This window comes from Plectropomus leopardus, chromosome 13 (genome assembly GCF_026936395.1).
Source record: "Plectropomus leopardus strain MGB_pleo_1.0 chromosome 13, ASM2693639v1, whole genome shotgun sequence".
In the NCBI taxonomy this organism is placed as follows: domain Eukaryota; kingdom Metazoa; phylum Chordata; class Actinopteri; order Perciformes; family Serranidae; genus Plectropomus; species Plectropomus leopardus.
In genome coordinates, this window is record NC_142188.1 from 33,101,536 (window position 1) to 33,122,610 (window position 21,075).

Below are 21,075 nucleotides of genomic sequence, written 5' to 3' on the forward strand. Positions count from 1 at the left end.
GTACTGGAGTAAATGTACGTAGGTACAATCCACCACTGGGTTTCAATGTTTCCTGTTACTATTCGTTTAAAAAGTTGAGTGCTGAGGTTGAAGTTGGCCCCACCTACCTGCTCCTGTATGCTGGTGACAGATGATGCACACGTCAACGAAAGCCCATTTTTGAAGTGACAGCAGAACGAGCCAATCACTGTTCAGGAAAGGACTACACTCATGAATGGACCAATGGCTGAGGGGGAGGAGGGCCCTCTGAGGGAACAATTGTTGAAGTTTAGCAGAACTTGTTATGGTCTAGTTTGCCACCGAGACCGACCCTTTTGGTAACAATGCGACTGTTAATTAAGAGTTTAATGGTTAAAAAGTATTAGTGTTTAAAGCTTTTGGCAATGGGGTCACTGAAAATCAACGTTGGACAAGAAAATTCAGCGACGGCGGCCACAGTTGAGGAGGTAACGTTAACTTAACAGCTATCCGAGCTTCCTTACCAGTTGTTTAGCTGACGTTAGCTAGGTTACACCAACTTAGCTGCTAGTTAGCCTGTCGGCGAAAACGTATTAGACCCATTCTGACTGGCCAAGAAGTCCTTTATTAATCATGTGGTTAAATTTTACTACCTACGAGTTTGTCGGTTGATTTTTTTTTAAATGCTACCTTCCATGTAGGCCATTTAATATCTTCCGCTAACATGGGTACTAAAGTTAGCAATGCTGTTAAAATATCAAGTTACACCATGTTAGCGAATTCGAATTACGTTAGCAGAGATAGGCGTTAACATTTATTTTCCTTTTTGTTGTACATCTAATAATTTGATGGATTAGCTCATAGTTTGACTGTAATCAGCAAGAAAGGTCATACACTAACGTAAACACTACGTTTTAAATGACGGTCCTGAATCTGGGTTAAAAATGTGACTTAAAAACTGAATGCTGAAATATTACAACGTCGCTGATGTAACCCCTTGAAACCTGTATCGACATCACTTTTCTTGTGCTGCATTCAAAAGCCTTTTACAAGTATTTAAACCATTGAACTCTAAACAAATTGGCAAATTTCTTCCAAATACATGGGGGAGAAAGGCAATGACCACTTTGTTTAGAAATGTCCAATAAATATTAAGAAATTAGTAAAAGGTCATGAAGAAAATGATCTGAAAATTAGAGAAAATGTACAGAAAAATATAATTTTAATCATTGTAATTATAGTTTTAAAAATATGTTACAGGGGAAACAATACACATGCGTGTGTGTGTGTGTGTTTGATTATTTCTGCACTCTTTGGGTCATTTTCTTGTTTGTTTTTGGTTTTTACCATCTCAATGTATTTATTTTTTCCTGGTAATTGTCTTGCAACAATCTTTTTTGTAATTTCTTGGTATTTTGGGGCCATGTGTTGTTAAGTTGTCCATTGCTTTCATCCTTTGTTTTCTTCTTTTATTTTTTATTTTAATAAAGCCAGTTTGCACATATTTCAAATGCTTAAAGATGTGAGTGCACCACCACACACTTTACATTAATGTTACACACAGATGTCAGCAATGTGTATTAAGCCGATGACATATAAATTACCTTTTACTTTTTGTACTTTTACTGTGGTAATAGTGCTGCTATGGTGATAATTCCTTCAAATTTTGTGACTCTGTATTAATGCAGTACTGGCCAGTAAGTTTTTTAGGGCATAATAACCCTTGGGATACTCGCTCAACGTATGGTTACAGATATCAAAATAAAAACAAACATCAGGAAGGGCACTGTCAGTACCACTCATGATAGCATTAGTTAATTCTGACTCATGCTGATGGTTGAGACTGTGAAGTGTCTGTGTTTACTCCGTCAGCGTGACACCTGATTCCAGAGGCTCTGCTCAGTTGGGTCCACACAGTCTCTGGACAACTGAGCTCAAATTTGTTTTCTTCACCAAAAGAAGCAACCACATGTAAAACAAGGACATTAGAGTTGGAGCTGAAACAACTAGTCTTATAATTAGATAGATAGATAGATAGATAGATAGATAGATAGATAGATAGATAGATAGATAGATAGATAGGTACTTTATTGATCCCGAGGGAAATTTAAGTAACCAGCAGCATATTAAACATACAGAATAGAATATAGACCAAACTGATAGGTTGATAGAAAATTAATCAGCAACTATTTTCACATTCAGTTTGCAACTTAAGTTGACGAGAGCAGGACTGCATGAAATATTTACTCTATATTTTCAGACTTTTAAGACCTTTGGTAGTTTTTTCACTTCTCTTTTTATTGATTTATGTCGATGTCCAAACAGAGAGTCCTCATAGCACTCAGTAGCCTTATATTTTCAGGCCTTCTGTAAACCACAGTTATAGCAGGAAATAATAGAAAAGAGAATTCAAGTAGATTAAATAGATAGACTTTATTGTCACAGTCCCATTTGCCTTTGACTTTGGTGTCTGCAAAATAAAAATTAAGAAAACAACAGTACATACACAGTAAAATACAACAGGTAAAAAGATCAACAACATCAACAAATACAATCACCCATCAATTTCACATGCCCATCGTGAAATCATGCACACGTTACAACAATATGCAACATATGCAAGGCTAGGTGGTGTTGAGGGCTTTCATGGACCATACAAAGTCCAAAAGCATGCCATGCTCATTCCCCTCTTGTCGTTCATGAACGTATCAATGCAGATGTACATAAAACACCATCCAGCAAAATAGCAGTCTCTAAAACATGCAATTACATAAACAGACACAAACAGCACACTGGTGTACATGTCTCCACAAGAAAGTAACATTGAAGTAGAAAATACAGAGGCCAAAAAGGCCCAGTAAAGTTTCTATAAATGCAGCTATAAACATAGAAAAAAAATCTAAAAAAGAAAAACTAACTTGGAAAATTGAACCAGAATGTTGGGCTGTGTCTTTATGATGCTTCAAGCTCTTTACAAACAAGGATGTGAAAATCGTTGAGAAAAAAAAATCCAAAAACCAAACATGAAATCACAGACAGAAATTAATTAATAATGGGCAAGACCAGCATATGTGATTGTGATTGGCATCGGAGAACCCACATCATCTCCAGCAGTTGGAACATTTGGTATAGCAAACCTTTTGAACCAGAGTTGAATACAGTTTAATTTAGCTTACATTTGTGTATGCATCACAGAAATGCTGTCATCGTCCCACAACATTGGGATGTACATCTTGCTCAAAATGTTGCTCAAAAATACACTCACGAAGTCAAAACTTTGTGAGTTTATTGCAATATTCACTATAAAAAGTAGCAACTGTGTTTTGTTAGAAAATGATGTGAAACAGTTTGTGGCCTTTCTCTCCTCAGTGTCATGATGTTAAATTTAATGTAATTTTTAGGTTTACCAAAAATAATTCATCATGTACTAGCTATTCAAGAAAGTTTTTTTTATTTTTTTTAAATTCCAGGCTCTTGGTATTACTGAGTCAGAATGTGTTGTGTTGTATTTACAGGCCAGGCTGGTGTGCCAGGGAGTAAACAACCAGAGCTACATCTGTGAGTCGGGTCACTGCTGTGGAGAGACGCAGTGCTGCAGCTACTACTATGAACTGTGGTGTGAGTCACCCATCTCCTCTGTATTTACTTATTCAATCTGAGGGTTTTGATGGTTAAATGACATTAAACCAGAATACACAAAACTTTAGCCACATAAATGTGTCTATATCTATAATGCTCATAAAATGTGCATTTGCTAAATTTTTACTTTATTCAACAAATATTACACCTTAAAGCAAAGGGCATCTGAAATACAACAAAGGGAGGAAGCACAATGAGGAGCTGATGTTTGATAAAGTTCAGGAGTGGTACCAGTTAAACGAGTGGAGCCAGGCCCTGTGTGTAATCTGTCACTGACAGTCTGCACTTGTTTACATTTTTGGCTGCCTGGCTGCCTGTCTGTCTGTCAGTAAAACTGCACATGGGTGTTAGTTCATTTGTAAGTTTTTTGATACAAGGAGCGCCAAAGCCAACCAGTGGCAGCAGTCCACAGATTGAGGAAGAACTTGAAGCTTTAAAGGTGCATTGGGGATCAGTATTTCACCCTTTTATCAGTGTCACAACTGAGATTCCTAAGGATTGAGGCCTTGTCAATCTTCTCTACATCATTCCACTTTATCATATGTGCCAGACTTTTAATCTTGCTCATCTAATAACAGTAATGCAGAGTGGTTACAGTAAGGTGAACATGTTGACATTGTTTCAGTAGCTCTACTACTGTGTCCATACAACCATGATTTACAGTCATCAGTCATAAATAAAGGCAACTCATAACTGACAGCAGAACAAGAATACAGCTGGTCAAAGTCAGACTGCTGACTACGGCTACAGCGACGTAGGGCTGTGATGGTAGGTGGTTTGGTGGTTAAGGTGAGGGACATACAACATGAAAAAGGTATTATTTTTATTGTGATTGTCTGATTATTTCTCTTATGTGGTATGTATAAACGAAGAGAGAAGCTCCTGCACACCGTTCCGCTTACTGCTGACAGTAACAGACCTCCATCAGCTGTTTCAGGTATACCTGATGAGGGTCTGTTAGGCCAAAACATCGTTTTATTCATTCAGTAAATATGTCAGCAGTAAGCGGGACAGTGTGTGGGAGTTTCTCTTATTGTTTATAGACACCACATAAGAGAAATCCCCCATCAGCCTGATGGACTGTCGCTGCCCCTTGCGCACGGGAAGCTAAAGGAGAAAACAGTGGAAAAGTTTTGTTTCTTCAGATGCCACTGAACATATGGAAAAAAAGTGAATCATGACAACTACACAATTAGTACTATATTTATTTTTTCATATAACACACCATATGCATTTCTGTAACTTTCACCCCAATAAAACAAACAAAAAAAACCCCAAAAAACGGTGATGACAGTAACGAGCTTAATCCTGCGGTAGGCGTCACATAAGCGCAGTATTGTAGTGATGCTGTTACCGTCACAGCCCCACAGTGACTTACTGTCGCCTCTCAGGTCAGAATGTATCGCCTAGCAGTGGATATCTCTGCAATACAATACATATGCATCTTGGACATAACGCCAAAGGTGTTATTTCTTCACACTCTGTTGATAGGGTTTCATTTATTTTTTGAATGTTTTACTCATAATTTTAATATACAGCATTTTTACTTTTATTGAAAAACTTTTTTTTCATCACAGTGTGAGAGATGTAGAAGTAAATTAATTGAAAATTAAGCCATTTTGTTTGCATTCATACCAAATCTGGCATTGCGACAGAAACGTCACTCCCCCAAGTCATTTGCATGTAGGTAGTAAGTCTGACTGCAGTCATGAGGAACGGAAAATGGCAAACATTTATTTATTGATTGATTTATTGAGGACCACATTTAAGACAAATAAAACTTTGTCAGAACTTTCTTACCAAACATTTGATCCAAAAGCCTTGGAGTGTTGCTTTGAATAGAGCATTAATTAGTGGCAGTTTCAGATTTAAATAGTATGGTGCTAGCAAATTTAAACAAAGTTTTCTATTTGAGTTGCGGAGTTTGTTGTATTTTAAATTTTGACTCTTAAATTTTAATTTTCACTGCAAATGTTCGTTCCAAATATGAGTTGTTGGTTTCTTTGATCACTAACAATAGGTATTGGAATTGGCTCCGAAAACCAGTACCAATTGATCCTTTCTTACTAATTTTTCAGTACTGACATAATGTTACAAACTGCTGCTGAAAATTGGCATGGTAAAGTAAGAATGAAATCCTTATTTATTTTATCTCTATTTGAGTAAAAAACATCTTTATATTCGAATCTAAGATATTTGACAGTTAAATAGAAAAAGTCTTTGTACTATTTGTCAAGATGTAGAGGATATGGAGGAGGAAGATGAATGTATTAAGTGTGTTTGGTTCATGATGTGCTGTGGGCTCCCTGCAGGGTTCTGGTTGGTGTGGGCTCTGATCATTATCCTGACATGTTGCTGTGTATGTCAGCACTGGCGTTCCAAGCAGCGTTTCCAGCAGCAGCGCCGGCAGAACGAGATCAACCTCATTGCATACAGAGAGGCTCACAACAACTCTCAGCTACCGCTCTATCTCAGTAAGTAGCTGCCATGCACATTCCACATGCAGTTAGTTTCTACCTCTCAGACACACAAGGGCTTTTCAGACTGGAGGAGTTTTTTCACAGTTCTAAGAACCTGCCTTTTTATTGTGTCTACACTGCAAAAACTAGGAATGATTGTAACTGTTGCAACTCCATTTTGAGGGACTTTTTAGCTCTTACATCAGAGTAGGTACCCTCCCAGCATACGAGGAGCCGTGAGTGACACAAGCATATGTTGATTAGTTCAATGCATGAGCCAATGCAGCGCCAGCAACTAGGGATAGGTATCGAAGACCAGTATTAATTGGTACTGGTACGCAATTGGGACAAACAGAGCTACTATCGATATTTATTTATAAACTGTGTAACGTCAGTTCATTCTAACCTGATTCTAACATAGCTGGCAACCTGCCCCTCATGATGATGAAGCTTCCAGCATCAGGGGGTGACGTATGATGTTTACTGTTGTCCTGCTGCTGGCTTGCTTTGCTCGTAGTTGTTGTAATACAGCGATCGTTGAACAAGACCAAGCAGTCGAGAGTGTGTGCTCACTTTTCTAAAAGTCACAACAGTGCAGCTAAATGCAGTTTGTGTCAAAGTGTCAGCGATACCCATCCCTAATCTGTATTGTGTCATTCTTCAGGGTTCCTTCCCACCTACTTGCTGCCACCCTATGAAGAGGTAGTTGATCGCCCAGTCACACCTCCTCCTCCTTACACGCCTCTCCAGCCAGCACCCCCACCCACAGACCCACCTGAGGAGTCCCCTGGCCCACACTCGTCAGTCTCCATCCCCAGTGATGCTGGAGTACTCCCTGCTACTCCAGAGGTCACGCAGTCCCACCTGCACAGCGCATATAACCCCCACAAGGACTTGACACCGGGCAGGTACCGGCGCTTCACAGGGGATTCTGGGATTGAAGTATGCGATGGCCAGGACCTGTGGGATCAGCACAGCTTTTTAGAAAATGAAGAAGACACAGAGGAAGAGGGGACGGGGCAAATGGAGGACCCATGTCATCGCTGTGGTCCTGACTCCTTTGAGCACAGCCATATTGGTGGAGCAGTTGTTCATGAAAACACAGATGGACACACAGCGGTGGATTCAGAGCCACAGTCTCTGAGGTAATCCAAAATAATGTCTTTAATATCTGCAGTCCTGAAACATAACTGCAGCAGTCACTGATGCAATATTATGCCTTTGGTGCTCAGGGGTTTGGTGTGTCTGTTCCTGTGTAAGTTTAATAACAGCAGTGTGTGTGACAGGCCTGGAGGCAAATAAAAGGTATGACTAAATATCTTAACAATTTCCCAAAATGTAAATCTACATTAGGCAGCTTTTGCTTCATAGCAGAAACTGTGTTTTTAGCCAAGCTCCACTCCTCATCTTCAAGTTGCGGTTTGGACGGATGCTCACGTTGATGAGCTGTCCAGCTGTCTGCAGTGAGAATTTCTCCCACTAGGAGGCTGCACTGAAATTCATGTTTATGTACTTGGTTCTTTCAGCTCCCTTCAAAGGTTCACTGAGTCACACAACCCAATGTAATGAGGTTGTTGCGCTTCATTGCTGAGCTGCAAGGGCTCAGCATTTGGAAGATGCATACCGTGAGACTTGTGCCTTATTTAACAAATTTTTTTCCGCATGATAGTAAATGAAAGTTTATTAATTCATTAAACCTTTGAAACCTGAGCAAATTGGTTTTATCTCTTTAAAAAACATGGAGAGAAGATCATGGGCAACAAAAGAGGAAATGACCCAAAAATTGGCAAGAAATTTGCAAAAAGTAAAGGAAAATCAGTAGGAAAATCAGATGGAAAAAGAAATACAAAACAAACAAATAGGGCAAGCAAGACTTGGAAAAGTGCTTTAAAAAGTGCTTATCATGATTCTGTAACAACATTTGAAATGTCTAATTATGACAATTATAAATATTCATTTTTCCTTAAACACTTTTCCTTGGCTTTTTATGAATGATTTTTTCAATCTACTAATTTCTTGCAATTTGGATCATTTCCTAGTGATTGCTCATTGCCTTTTTCCCATGTTTTTCAAAGAATATCGACCTAATTTGCTAAGGAAAGGCACCGGAAAGCAGCAAAAGAAAAATCATGTCCTTCCAGGTTTTAAAGGGTAACTATAGCAAGATGTATTTGTTTTTTACATAAATGCATAACACAAGGGTCACTTTAACTTTGATTCTGAAACAACTGTGACCAAGATATGTACCAAACCAGAATGTTTTATAGTGAAAAATAAGCCAGCATCAGCTGTGGTTTAAAGCAAGTCCCGTAGAACTGGTCATTTCAGCTCCATGCTACATTTGATGTGATTGCAGCATCCAAAAAAATTTAACAGTGTCTGACCTGCAGCCAAAAAACTATAGAGGAGTGTGACATACCAAGGTTCTGTGGTAATGTTGTTCATGGTATTTTTAGCTCACCTGAGAACTTCACTGACAAACCTATAAATCAACTCAATTTCATTATGTAAATTACTTATTACTTAAATTATTAAGAACTGCACCATTGGGCAATCAAGATTGAAAAGTGACACATTGGGGAAACTTAATTGTCAAATGTCAAGAGTTGAACCTGAATCGATCAACAACACTACTAAATACCATTACATATATATCGCTTTTCAATTTACTCTTAAAGATGAAGTCAGTCAGTAAGACTTCTAAAAAGACTTAAGTGAGCAGGTGGGACTGGATGTGGACTTGAACAACTTTTGTTCTCATGTCCTTCTCCACAGGAGCTAACTCATAATATCAGGGTTTACTGCAAAATAGCCATATAGAATATAGCTTCAAGGTAAAAATGTGTACCTTTCTTAAAGTTTGAATAGTCTTTTAGATCGTTGTTTAGAAACCTGATATCTTTCTGATAAGATGATGATTGTGATGATCCATGATTTGGAAAATGCTCCAGCTAGTGAGGTCTTGCACACCAGGGTGTAATGTTTTTACAAACAGATCGCACATGATATGAGGGGTGGAGATGGTAAAAATGTTTCGAAGATGGGTTTAAAAATACATATGAAAAAAAGCACCAGCAACATTATAATGATTAATTCTGAGCATGTTTTTGCACAGGATGGCTTCTTAAGTACGTGATCAGTTTTCTGCTCCCAGTTGATGATCCTCAGGTCTCGAATGTGTCTTCAGTCAGCTGTCACACTGCTGTTATAATAGATGCCATAGTGCCATAATGTGTAGCCTTATTTAGCCTTTGAGTAGAGAATATATAATTCATATCTGTCGAGTCTCTTTGACTTGGTAACTGAGTAACTCCTCAGTGTGCTCTGATTGATTCATCATCTTTTAATTAATGTTATATTATGCAGGATGTGGGTTTCTTGTATTTTGCCACAAAGTTCAGCACACGTCAGATCTGGATTAAACAATGACCAAATTTTAGATTCACAGAGATTATCTGAGCATATTTCTCTGCGTGTGTTTATTGTGTCAGCGCACAGTCTACAAAGGGAATGAGTGACTATCGTGCAGCTAGAGGAAACACTCCATGTAGAAATGTGCCAGTCAGATATAGCTTCCAGTGCACTGAGGGAAACCTTCTCCAGCTGAGCACTTTTCAACATATGCAGCATTGGACAGTGGTGTTCAGCTCCTGCTGCTACACTGTATATATGCTCTTTATATCTGCTGAATGAAATTCTATTTTTCTGTCGCATTTTGTATAAAATATTGTTATTAAAAGTTACAGTGAACACATGGCTGCTATTGTTATTTTTCATGAGACTTTAATAATTTAACAGGATGATTTAATTCAACTTCTTATCAAAGTAGTGCTCATAAAGCACATTTTATTCCAGCCAAGAACGATACAATGATCCCCAACGAAATCTGGTGTAATTAAATATATATGTGAGTCTGTGTGTGTGTGTGTATATATACATATGTATATATATGTGTGTGTGTGTGTGTGTGTGTGTGTGTGTGTGTGTGTGTGTGTGTGTGTATATACATATGTATATACATGTGTATATATGTGTGTGTGTGTGTGTGTATGTATATGTATATGTATGCATTTGCCATCCATCCATTTTTTGCTTATCTGAGGCTGGGTCTCAGGGGCGACAGGCTAAGCAGAGCACTCCAGGCGTTCCTAGGCCAGATGAGATATTTAATACTCCAGCGTGTTCTGCATCTGCCCCGGGGCCTCCTACCAGTAGGACGTGCCCGGAACACCTCCAGCGGGAGGCGCCCAGGAGGCGTCCTGATCAGATGCCCAAACCACTTCAGCAGGCCCCTTCCGATGCAAAGGAGCAGCAGCTCTACTCTGAGCCCCCTGCCGGATGTCCAAGCTCCTCACCCTATCTCTAAGGCTGAGCCCAGCCACCCTGCGGAGGAAGCTCATCACAGACGCTTGTTCCACAATCTCGTTCTTGCGCTCACTGCCCAGAGCTCATGACCATAGGTGAGGACTGGAACATAGATGGATTGATAAATCGAGAGCTTTACCTTCCAGTTTAGCTTCTTCTTTACCACGACAGTCGGATGCAACTCTTGCATCACTGCGGATGCCGCACCAAACCGTCTGTCCATCTCACGCTCTGTTCTTCCCTCACCCGTGAACAATATCCCAAGATACTTGAACTTCTTTGCTTGGGGCAGCAACTCACTCCCCACCCAGAGGGAGCAGTACACAGTTTTCCAGTAGAGAACCAAGGCCTCAGATTTGGAGGTGCTGAGTCTCATCCCGACCGCTTCACACTCGGCTGCCAACTGTCCCAGTGCATGCTGGAGGTCACAGTGTGATGGAGCCAACAGAACCACATCATCTGCAAAAAGCAGAGATGCTATTCTGAGGTTCCCAAATTGGACCCCTTCCTCTCCCGTGCTGCACCTTGAGATCCTGTCCATGAAAATCACAAAAAATATCGGAGACAAGGGACAACCCAGGCAGAGGCCATAACCAACTGGGAACATGTTTGACTTTAAGCCAAGTATACGGACACAGCTCTCACTATATGTATATACAGTACAGGCCAAAAGTTTGGACACACCTTCTCATTCAATGTGTTTTCTTTATTTTCATGACTATTTGCATTGTAGATTCTCACTGAAGGCATCAAAACTATGAATGAACACATGTGGAGTTATGTACTTAACAAAAAAAGGTGAAATAAGTGAAAACATGTTTTATATTCTAGTTTCTTCAAAATAGCCACCCTTTGCTCTGATTACTGCTTTGCACACTCTTGGCATTCTCTCGATGAGCTTCAAGAGGTAGTCACCTGAAATGGTTTTCACTTCACAGGTGTGCCTTATCAGGGTTAATTCGTGGAATTTCTTGCTTTATCAATGGGGTTGGGACCATCAGTTGTGTTGTGCAGAAGTCAGGTTAATGCACAGCCGACAGCCCTATTGGACAACTGTTAAAATTCATATTATGGCAAGAACCAATCAGCTAACTAAAGAAAAACCAGTGGCCATTATTACTTTAAGATATGAAGGTCAGTCAGTCTGGAAAATTGCAAAAGCTTTAAATGTGTCCCCAAGTGGTGTCGCAAAAACCATCAAGCGCTACAATGAAACTGGCACACATGAGGACCGACCCAGGAAAGGAAGACCAAGAGTCACCTCTGCTTCTGAGGATAAGTTCATCCGAGTCACCAGCCTCAGAAATCGCAAGTTAACAGCAGCTCAGATCAGAGACCAGATGAATGCCACACAGAGTTCTAGCAGCAGACCCATCTCTAGAACAACTGTTAAGAGGAGACTGCGCGAATCAGGCCTTCATGGTCAAATAGCTGCTAGGAAACCACTGCTAAGGAGAGGCAACAAGCAGAAGAGATTTGTTTGGGCCAAGAAACACAAGGAATGGACATTAGACCAGTGGAAATCTGTGCTTTGGTCTGATGAGTCCAAATTTGAGATCTTTGGTTCCAACTGCCGTGTCTTTGTGAGATGCAGAAAAGGTGAACGGATGGATTCCACATGCCTGGTTCCCACTGTGAAGCATGGAGGAGGAGGTGTGATGGTGTGGGGGTGTTTTGCTGGTGACACTGTTGGGGATTTATTCAAAATTGAAGGCACACTGAACCAGCATGGCTACCATAGCATCCTGCAGCGACATGCCATCCCATCCGGTTTGTGTTTAGTTGGACGATCATTTATTTTTCAACATGACAATGACCCCAAACACACCTCCAGGCTGTGTAAGGGCTATTTGACCAAGAAGGAGAGTGATGGAGTGCTGCGGCAGATGACCTGGCCTCCACAGTCACCGGACCTGAACCCAATCGAGATGGTTTGGGGTGAGCTGGACCGCAGAGTGAAGTCAAAGGGGCCAACAAGTGCTAAACACCTCTGGGAACTCCTTCAAGACTGTTGGAAAACCATTTCAGGCAACTACCTCTTGAAGCTCATCGAGAGAATGCCAAGAGTGTGCAAAGCAGTAATCAGAGCAAAGGGTGGCTATTTTGAAGAAACTAGAATATAAAACATGTTTTCACTTATTTCACCTTTTTTTGTTAAGTACATAACTCCACATGTGTTCATTCATAGTTTTGATGCCTTCAGTGAGAATCTACAATGTAAATAGTCATGAAAATAAAGAAAATGCATTGAATGAGAAGGTGTGTCCAAACTTTTGGCCTGTACTGTATATATATATATATATAGTGTTATAAAGTGTGGAGGGCAGAAAATGTTGCTTTTTAAAAATATTTTTGCTTTAATATCATATACACATATTGCTCTGCGCACAAAATGCCCATTTCAAAATCAAGCTTAAATAATATACAACAAGCAACTGTGGCTCGGAGGTAGAGCGGGTCATCCTCTAATCAGAAGATCAGTGGTTTGATCTCCGGCTCCTCCGGGCAACATGTTGAAGTGTCCTTGGGCAAGATACTGAACCCCAAATTGTTCCTGATGCCTTGTCATCGGAGTGTGAGTGCATGTGAATGATTACTGAGTAGCAGGTGGCACCTTGTATGGTGGGAATGTTTGTGTGAATGGGTGAATGTGACATGTAGTTTGAAAGCGCTTTGAGTGGTCAATAAGACTTCTATTATTCTGTTCTTCTAATAATTCTAATTAATTCTAAAACTAAACTACAATACTAAAATACTACATGCTAAGTAGATTTTTTTATGATGATCACAGCCTGGGATATGTCAGTGCTTAGCAGTGATTGATCGTGACAGTGTACCGAGTTGAAATAGCATGTATTTTCTCCATATCATGTCATCATGAAATAATACAGTGCATGATTTTATGCTTTGATGGCTGTGGGATCAAAAATTTCAGTTTGAATGGGTTTCAATAGCGCTTTTTTTATTTTTAATTTTAATTCATGTTTTTGCACTTAACAGTCTTAATGTAATAATTTAGTCTCCACAGTGTAGTTTAGACTTAATGTAGGGGCTGAGCTGGAAACTCCAAGATTTCACAAAAATACACAATTTTGCCACAATGTATGCCATATGCATGAACACAGCCACAATTATCCAAAAAAAAAAGAAGATTGAGAAGCGCTGAAAATGCGCCAAACAGTCCCTAAATAAGAGATGGAGGAAGACTAAATCCAGGGGGAGGCAGTAAAGTAACATAGAGAATGCCACCTGCCATAAAAACCTAAAGAAGAAGAAGCAGCAGCAGAGAAGAAAAACACGAAGAAGAAAAGAAGAAGAAGGAAACGGTAACGGGTGAGTGGTGTTGTCGTGTCTCTGTTGGGAATACCTCTGTACATACGACTAATGTTCCAATTTCATTTTAATAACACGGAGAGGTTGCTACAGACGCCACAGTTAGCCACTGATGAGCCGTGTCAAACGTTTAATAAAGTTGTGTTAACTCGGCTAACGGCTGGATTTGTTAGCTGGCTAAACAAACACAGTAACGGTCTGACAGCTGAGACACAGAACGGAAATATACCGGAACACACGGCTGTGAGCGTTTCAAGTTAACGTTACTTTTACGGGACACCGAGCGAACTTTAGCTTAGCCTCTTGTGTGTGCTGTTGTTAGAAACATTGACGGTCTGGCAAACTGTTTCCAAATCTGGCCAAATCTATCGCCAACTGAGCATGGACTACAATCTTTACTGCCCCTTTGAGACCTGAGAAAACTATCTTAATGTCTTCCCCAAAACATGGGAAGAAGGCAGTGAGCAATGAAAGAAGAAATGACCCAAATTAGAATGAAATTAGTCAAAAGTGTAAGAAAATTGCCGGAAAATAAGTGAAATAATTGTAATTATTATAGTTTTGTTTTTAATCATATTTTTTTTCCTGCATGCTGATAACTGTAAGTTCTTTAAGCCATTAACCCTTTGAAAAATGTGCATATTGGCTTCTTTCAAAAGTATGGAAAAGAAGGCAGGAGCATAAAAAGATGAAAATACCCAAAAATTATCAAGAAATTAGTAAAAAGCATAAGAAAACTAGTACAAAAGAACCCAAATACAAACAAAATAAAAAAAGAGAACAAACAAACAAGGAAAACAAGACTTGTATAAGAAAATATGTAATTATGACAATTATATTTGTATAAATATAGTTTTTCCCTCACTTTTTTCTTTTTTCCGCCTAGACATTTCCCAAGCTTTTTTTTTTTTTTTAATCTAAATCTGCTAATTTCTTGCAGTTTGTGGAACATTTCTTAAGTTACTCATTGCCTTTTCCCCATGTTTTTGAGAGAATTTGCACAAATTTATTTCAGTTTCAAAGGGTTAGATAACTTATTGGATGAAATTCACAGTTCTGCTATATTAATTGATGTTGATGTGCATCCAAGGAAAATTCAATAAAAAAATGTTGGAAAATAAAAACAAAGGGTCAGATAAGTTGTTGAAGGCATCTGAAAGCAGCACAAGAAAAGTGATGTCGCTCCATGTTTCAAAAGGTTAAACACTTAGGGTTTATTAGCAACATAACATTTAGAGGTTATAGTATATTTCAATGAACTGTGTCATTAAACTTTAGTTCTATGTTCTGTTTTGGAAGTAAGAGGACTGCACCAATTAGGCAGCTGTGATTTTCTTTAAATTAATGTTCCTTGGTGAATCACATTCATATATATGTGTGTGTGTGTATATCTATACATACATATATATATATATATATATATATATATATATATATATATATATATATATATATATATATATATATATATATATATATATATATATATATATATATATATATATATATTTAGATATATGTAGTAAAATGTACATTCTTTCAGTGATTTGGTGTAACCTTGTTGCGTTTGAGTTCAAAGGTGTGACTCCAACAAATCTCTGTGTTATCATAGCTCTGCTAATCCTCAGTTTGTTTTGTAGACTTCCGTGAATTAAAGACTAGAGCTTCAGACGTGGTTCTGGTTTTAATACGCAGCTCCTTTGTTTCCAGAAACGGTTTTCTAGCTCAAAATGACGACTTCATGGAGTGACCGTCTGCAGAACTATGCCGACCTACCAGCCAACATGGATGGTGTGGCCATGAAAAAGTATCGACGTGAAACTCACCACAGGTACGTGGAACAGACCTGCTCCTGACACTACTAGTTTCTAGTGTGTGTGTCTGTGTGTGTGTGTATGGGTGTGTATGGGTGGGTCATGAATTTGGAATTATACAAGGTCTAACTCCAGTGAAATGTGATCCCATCAGCACCTTTAATTTGTGCTCTGTGATCTTTTTGCGTCCTCTTACATTGTCGGCTGCTGCTTTATAATTGTCCATGTTTCCGGATGGTTCTGCTGATCCATGGTCTCAGGTAGTGGAGTGATTTAGCAGTCCACACATCCTGACCCCAACGAGACAGCCGTATGTTTTCTTCTTCCAATCATGGTCAGCGACGGCCCTCAGCAGCCGCTCTGAACGGTGTATACCATTGACCCAAAGCAGGAACAGGACAACACCTCACATCTCACAATAACACCAATCCTAACTCACAGTAAAGCCTCCGCTCGTTCTCTTGTCGGAGTCTTCTGCTCTGTCAGATGAGTATATAGACAAAGAGTCACCTGGCTGAGCGACGCTGTGCAGGATTTTTGGTGAGGTTGCCTTCACGTGCTGCTCACTCATGCAGTGTGTTCCAGGTGTTTGACCGGCACAAGTTGGTCACCACATAGTTTTAAGACCTGTTGACTGAAACCGTCTGGTCCTGCTGCTTTCTTGGTGTTCATAATCACGTAAGCCCTCCTGACATCATGCTGAGAGAGGGAGACGGGTGTGAAAGGTGCACCCACCCACCCATCCATCTGCTTCAGCTGTTTTTTCTTGTTGACTATCCATGGCCTCAAAGCCAGCATAGAAATAGCTCACTTGCTATAGACGCTTCAGCACTTGACACGGAGGGGAGCGTGGGCTTATAGTCTGTCATGCTTCTTCAACCTTGCAAAATGCTTGTTCTTGGAATTATTGTTCCATTCTCTTCTTGTATTCCCGTTTTGACTCCTTTACTGCACTTCTTACATTGTAGGTTGCTGCTTTATAACTGTCCATGTTCCCACAATCCAGTCCTAATTTGTAAACTGGTTCTGGAATGTTTAACGAGGTTTAGGTTCAGTTGGCTCTGTTGTTTAATCCCGCTCAGAGTTTATTGATGTCATCAGTGGTGTTGACGCTGGGGACAGTACACGCAGTATTATTGCAGCCACACACACCACACTGAATGTTTACAGGCTGCACAACATGCCACTGTTTTCTAACAGTGTTAACATTTACCTTGGTTTGTCCTGCATTTTAACCTCACAACCAACATGGGCTCTTTCTGTTTGCCTGCTCTTTCTCATCTCCAGGATTCGAAATGAGGACTGGAAAGCAGGGTCGATTAGGGAGACCAGCAGCAATTGTAACAATTTATGGTTTTCATTTCATTACTCAAAAGTTCAAACTATTTGGAAATAGTTTTTATGTAGGTAAATTGTATCTGTGTTCTACTTGTTAAAAGTTAGCAATAGTATTTACAAAACAGCAGTATTTGTCACAATATTAACTGAAACTCTATAAATCAAATGTGACTTTTGCCCCCATGTGCAGGAGCAATAGTAACCTTTTATCAAACATGATTTGACATCTACAACTGAGTACAAATATGTGTCTAAAGCCCTTCTCATAATAATAAGAATTATTATTCTAATTATTATTGTTATCGTTACTGTTTTTATTATTGTAAAGTTTATTTTATAGCACTTAACAAAACCAACATTACAAAGTGCTTTACACATAAAATCACAGTCAAACAAAACAACAACTCATAAGGAAATTATAAAAATGATGGTTGAATTGAAAATCGAACAGAGCAGTGCAAGACTTAAGTGCGATGTCGGGAGTAAGGTACAGTATAATAATAAAAATTTATAAGTGGCACCTTGTATGGTGCCACTTATAAATTAAAATATGGTATTTATAAGTTATAATTATAATGATAGTAATAATCCTTGAAGATAAATTATAGGAATGGCTTTCAATAAAGTCTTCAAAAGTGATGTTAAGGAAGATAGTGATGTAGCAAGCCGGAGTTCTTCAGGTCGATCATTAAACAATCAGTGTCAGCAGGCGCAATAAACATCTTCCAGCGGTACAAAGTAGAAGAGCTGCTGGATAACATTCATGGATGAAACACAAATCCCTTTAATACTGCCTGTTCAAGGCAGGAACATCTGGCTGTTATGCTTCCGTGCCTTTCTGTGTTAAACAGGGTTTTCTATGCATTGATTTATTTATGATGGCCCGCCATGATTAAAATATCTGCTACCACAAATTTATCTAATAACTTTGAAGCTGGACTGTTCATTAGGAGCAATAATAGAATATATATTCCATTTGGTTATTTAAAGCATAAAACTCTGGGTGCACAGGGCCTATTGTGGGCACAGATGGAGCAGCAGAACATCAGGCCCAGTGAAAGCAAAACTTAATCATCAATTGTGCTGGATCAAAAAGTTAGCTGTTTGCCATAATTTATCCACCCCACAACTCAAACTGCTGCTGAGGGAAAAAACTAAGGATGAGTCACACTTGTGCTGGGTTCATGTACCAACAAAAAAGTCCAAATTTAGAGAGGGACACAGCCTGATAAAAATACAGGGACACACACACAAGATACAAAAAATAGGAATTTTGGCAAGTCAAAGAAAAAGAACAGCAGTCATAAATGTCCGCAAATTGGGAGCACGGTGAGATTTGGGAGTTCCTTGCTCCCTTAGCAGTGGACGAGATCAGCTGATATAGAACAGGGGCAAACAATTGTTAATGTTTAGGAAGCGCTGTTCAGTTCAAAGCAATTTTATTTATAAAGCCCCTTATCACAAGATACAGTTTGCCTCAGAAGGCTTTACAGCATACAAAATCCCTCTGCCCTTAGACCTTCACATCGTTTAAGGGAAAAAAAACCTGTAACGGGGTTGATGTGTTTGTTGTCACACTAGAGGCCAATGCTGTTGTGTTACGTCACGCCCGTCATACCTCTTTTTTCCATGATGCCGGCATGTTATCTAAAATCCCACACTGGAGCAGAATGATATTATATTTGGTTCTGTGTGAAAATGCAAAGGCGGTGCAAAGCAGAGACCTAGTAGCAGCCCTATAGCGCAACCTCTGTGCAAAAAGGGCTACTATGATGAATGCTCCAGTTTGCTCACCTGTCACTTGTGCTGTCTATCATTTCATGCTGGAACTGCTGGACTGTGAGCTGGGAGGCTGTTTGTGCATTTGCATGGGAGTCCTTATGCATCCTTCTGCGACAAAAAAACAAGGACCCACTCATCAAAACACTACTCCGTAGCACCCATAGAGGCCAAAAATTTAGGGTACCTTTTAATTTCTAAAGCAGCTCTTAAAAAAGTTAGTACTCAAGGTCAGCTTACTTGAGCTTTCAACCACATCACACGACCTTGGTTTTTGCTTTGTTATCATGGAACTATAGATGTTCAGACTTATATCTGATCACTTTTAGGAGCACCTGTCCACAGTGGCTTAACCCTTTGAAACCTGGAGCAATAGGCACTTTTGTTGTGCTGCTTTCAGTTTACATCTAAAACCCTAAGTGTATTGGTGTGATTTATTTCACAAACATGGGGAAAAAGGCAATGAGCAATTTGCAAAGAAATGTTCCAGAAATTTGTCAATTTAGAAATTATTCTTAAAAAGCGAGGGGGGAAATATTTAGGGGAAAAAAGAAAAGCTAGGGTAAAAATATATTGTCATAATTGGGTATTGAACATTATGTACAAAATTATGTCACAAATTGTTAAAATTTTTTCTTACTTAATTTTTACGTACATTTTCAACGGTCATTTCTTTGTTCTTGTCAAGTCAATTTTATTTATAGAGCCTATTATCACAAAACACAGTTTGTCTCAGAGGGCTTTACAGCGTACGACATCTCTCTGCCCTTAGACCCTCACATCACCTGAAGAAAAACTCCCGAAAAAGAGCCCATGTAATGGAGGGGGAGCAAACCTCAGGAACAGTGGGAGAGGATTACAATTATGTAAGAAAAGGAAAGAGAAAGAGAGAGGGGGGGAGATGCACAGCAATAATGAAAACAGATGCATGTCATATTACAATGATAGGTGTAAAATTACTAAATGCACTCTATGATAATATTGTGGGTTTTGATAAGAGTCCCATGCGTATATTGATAGGGGAGGCATGACTCATAATAATGGCAGTAGAGGGTTTCGTCAAGTACGATCACGGCATCGGCGCAACCAGGACCCACAACTCAGGCGTAGCTTCAGACAGGACCACCGCAGTGGCAAAGCCAAGACAACGATCAGGGCGAGCCGGGGGTACAGTATCAGTGCAGCCACAGCACGAGCACAACCAAAGGCAGGGTCACAGCACCACGATTAAGTGCAGCCAAGGTTGCAGCCAGGATCCAGGAAAACTAGGAAACAAGGGAGCACAAATGCTCCAGAGAGGCGTCAGAGTAAGGAGTAGTGAGCAGAATGCAGTAAGCGTAATGCAGTAAACAGACATGAGCATTTTCAGATGGAGGGAGCAAGAGAAGCTAAAAGGAGCTCAGTGTATCATAGAAAGTGCCCCGGCAGATTAAACCTATGTCAGCCTAACAAGGGTCTTAAGTCTACCCTGAAAAGTGGAAACTTGATTGAATTTAAGTCTGAGGTTCCCTACAGTTGTGCTAGAGGCCAAGGTAATGCCATATAGAGAAATTACATCCTTAGAAAAGGAGTTTCTGAGGTGTTTGGGGCCAAGAACAATAACTTCAGTTTTGTCTGGATTCAACATCAAGAAATTACGGCTCATTCAGGCTTTTATGTCCTTAAGACATGTTTGAAGTCTAGATAACTGATCTGTTTCATCTGGTTTCATAGATAGATACAGTTGCGTATCATCAGTTTTTTTTTTTACTTTATTTTTTATGTTTGTTTGTTTTTTCAACAAATTTTCAAGTAATTTTCATTTGCGAATTTTTGAGTTATTTCTTCTTTCATTGCTCAAAGCCCACTTCCCATAATTTTGAGAGAAATCAAGGCAAATTTGCTCAGGTTTCAGAGGATTAAAGGTTGAGCTCAACACTCAGTCGTGATAAGTGATAAGATTCAGAGCTTTAGAACAAACTTATTTAGTGTTGGTCACTGTTGTTTCTCAAGTTCAATGACTTGAAGATTTAAATCCAACTTCATCTTATATTTTAAAGTACAGAGCATAGTGGTATCTTCCTCATGATCTATTTGATTCAAAATAAAAGCTTATCGAATTTGACTTTTTCCAAGACTATTATTTGAGTCTAAAAACCTGGGAAGCTTTATAGGAACTAAGAAGATATTGATACTGAGTTGTACCATCATATTAACCTAAATTAGATACAGTGGATACAAACCATGAAGCTTTTAAAATGTCAGATGTGTCTATGTTGATTTGTGTGTTTAAGACTTTAATATAACATAGATAGCAGGCACTGGAGGCAGACCTTATTACTGCTTGGATGTAACAGGGTACCATGTTGCAACAGAATACAGATTATTGACTGACAAAGACAGTGCATCAG

At 39.3% G+C, this 21,075-nt stretch overlaps 2 protein-coding genes across 2 annotated transcripts in view; both read left to right on the forward strand.

The window, feature by feature from the left end:
• Positions 1 to 216: 216 nt before the first annotated feature.
• Positions 217 to 7,883, forward strand: wbp1la (WW domain binding protein 1-like a). The gene is made up of 4 exons (XM_042502287.2): positions 217 to 446; positions 3,474 to 3,576; positions 5,910 to 6,071; positions 6,721 to 7,883. Exons 1-4 carry the CDS (start codon positions 384 to 386, stop codon positions 7,203 to 7,205), a joined length of 813 nt encoding a protein of 270 aa, XP_042358221.1. The 5' UTR covers positions 217 to 383; the 3' UTR covers positions 7,206 to 7,883.
• A 5,847-nt stretch (positions 7,884 to 13,730) lies between these two features.
• The window catches only part of nt5c2a (5'-nucleotidase, cytosolic IIa), a 37,808-nt gene continuing 30,463 nt past the window's right edge, over positions 13,731 to 21,075 (forward strand). The window contains exons 1-2 of the mRNA XM_042502202.2: positions 13,731 to 13,754; positions 15,465 to 15,585. Of these exons, the coding sequence (XP_042358136.2) occupies positions 15,485 to 15,585 (101 nt within the window). The 5' untranslated portion in view covers positions 13,731 to 13,754; positions 15,465 to 15,484. The remainder of the gene's footprint in view (positions 13,755 to 15,464; positions 15,586 to 21,075) is intronic.

Excerpts from the sequence above, each read along its gene's own strand:
- wbp1la (XM_042502287.2), top strand. The coding sequence starts at position 384 with ATGGGGTCACTGAAAATCAACGTTGGACAAGAAAATTCAGCGACGGCG. Across the intron at positions 447-3,473 it reads CGGCGGCCACAGTTGAGGAG|GCCAGGCTGGTGTGCCAGGG; the intron begins GTAACGTTAACT and ends TTGTATTTACAG. Across the intron at positions 3,577-5,909 it reads CTACTACTATGAACTGTGGT|GGTTCTGGTTGGTGTGGGCT; the intron begins GTGAGTCACCCA and ends GGCTCCCTGCAG.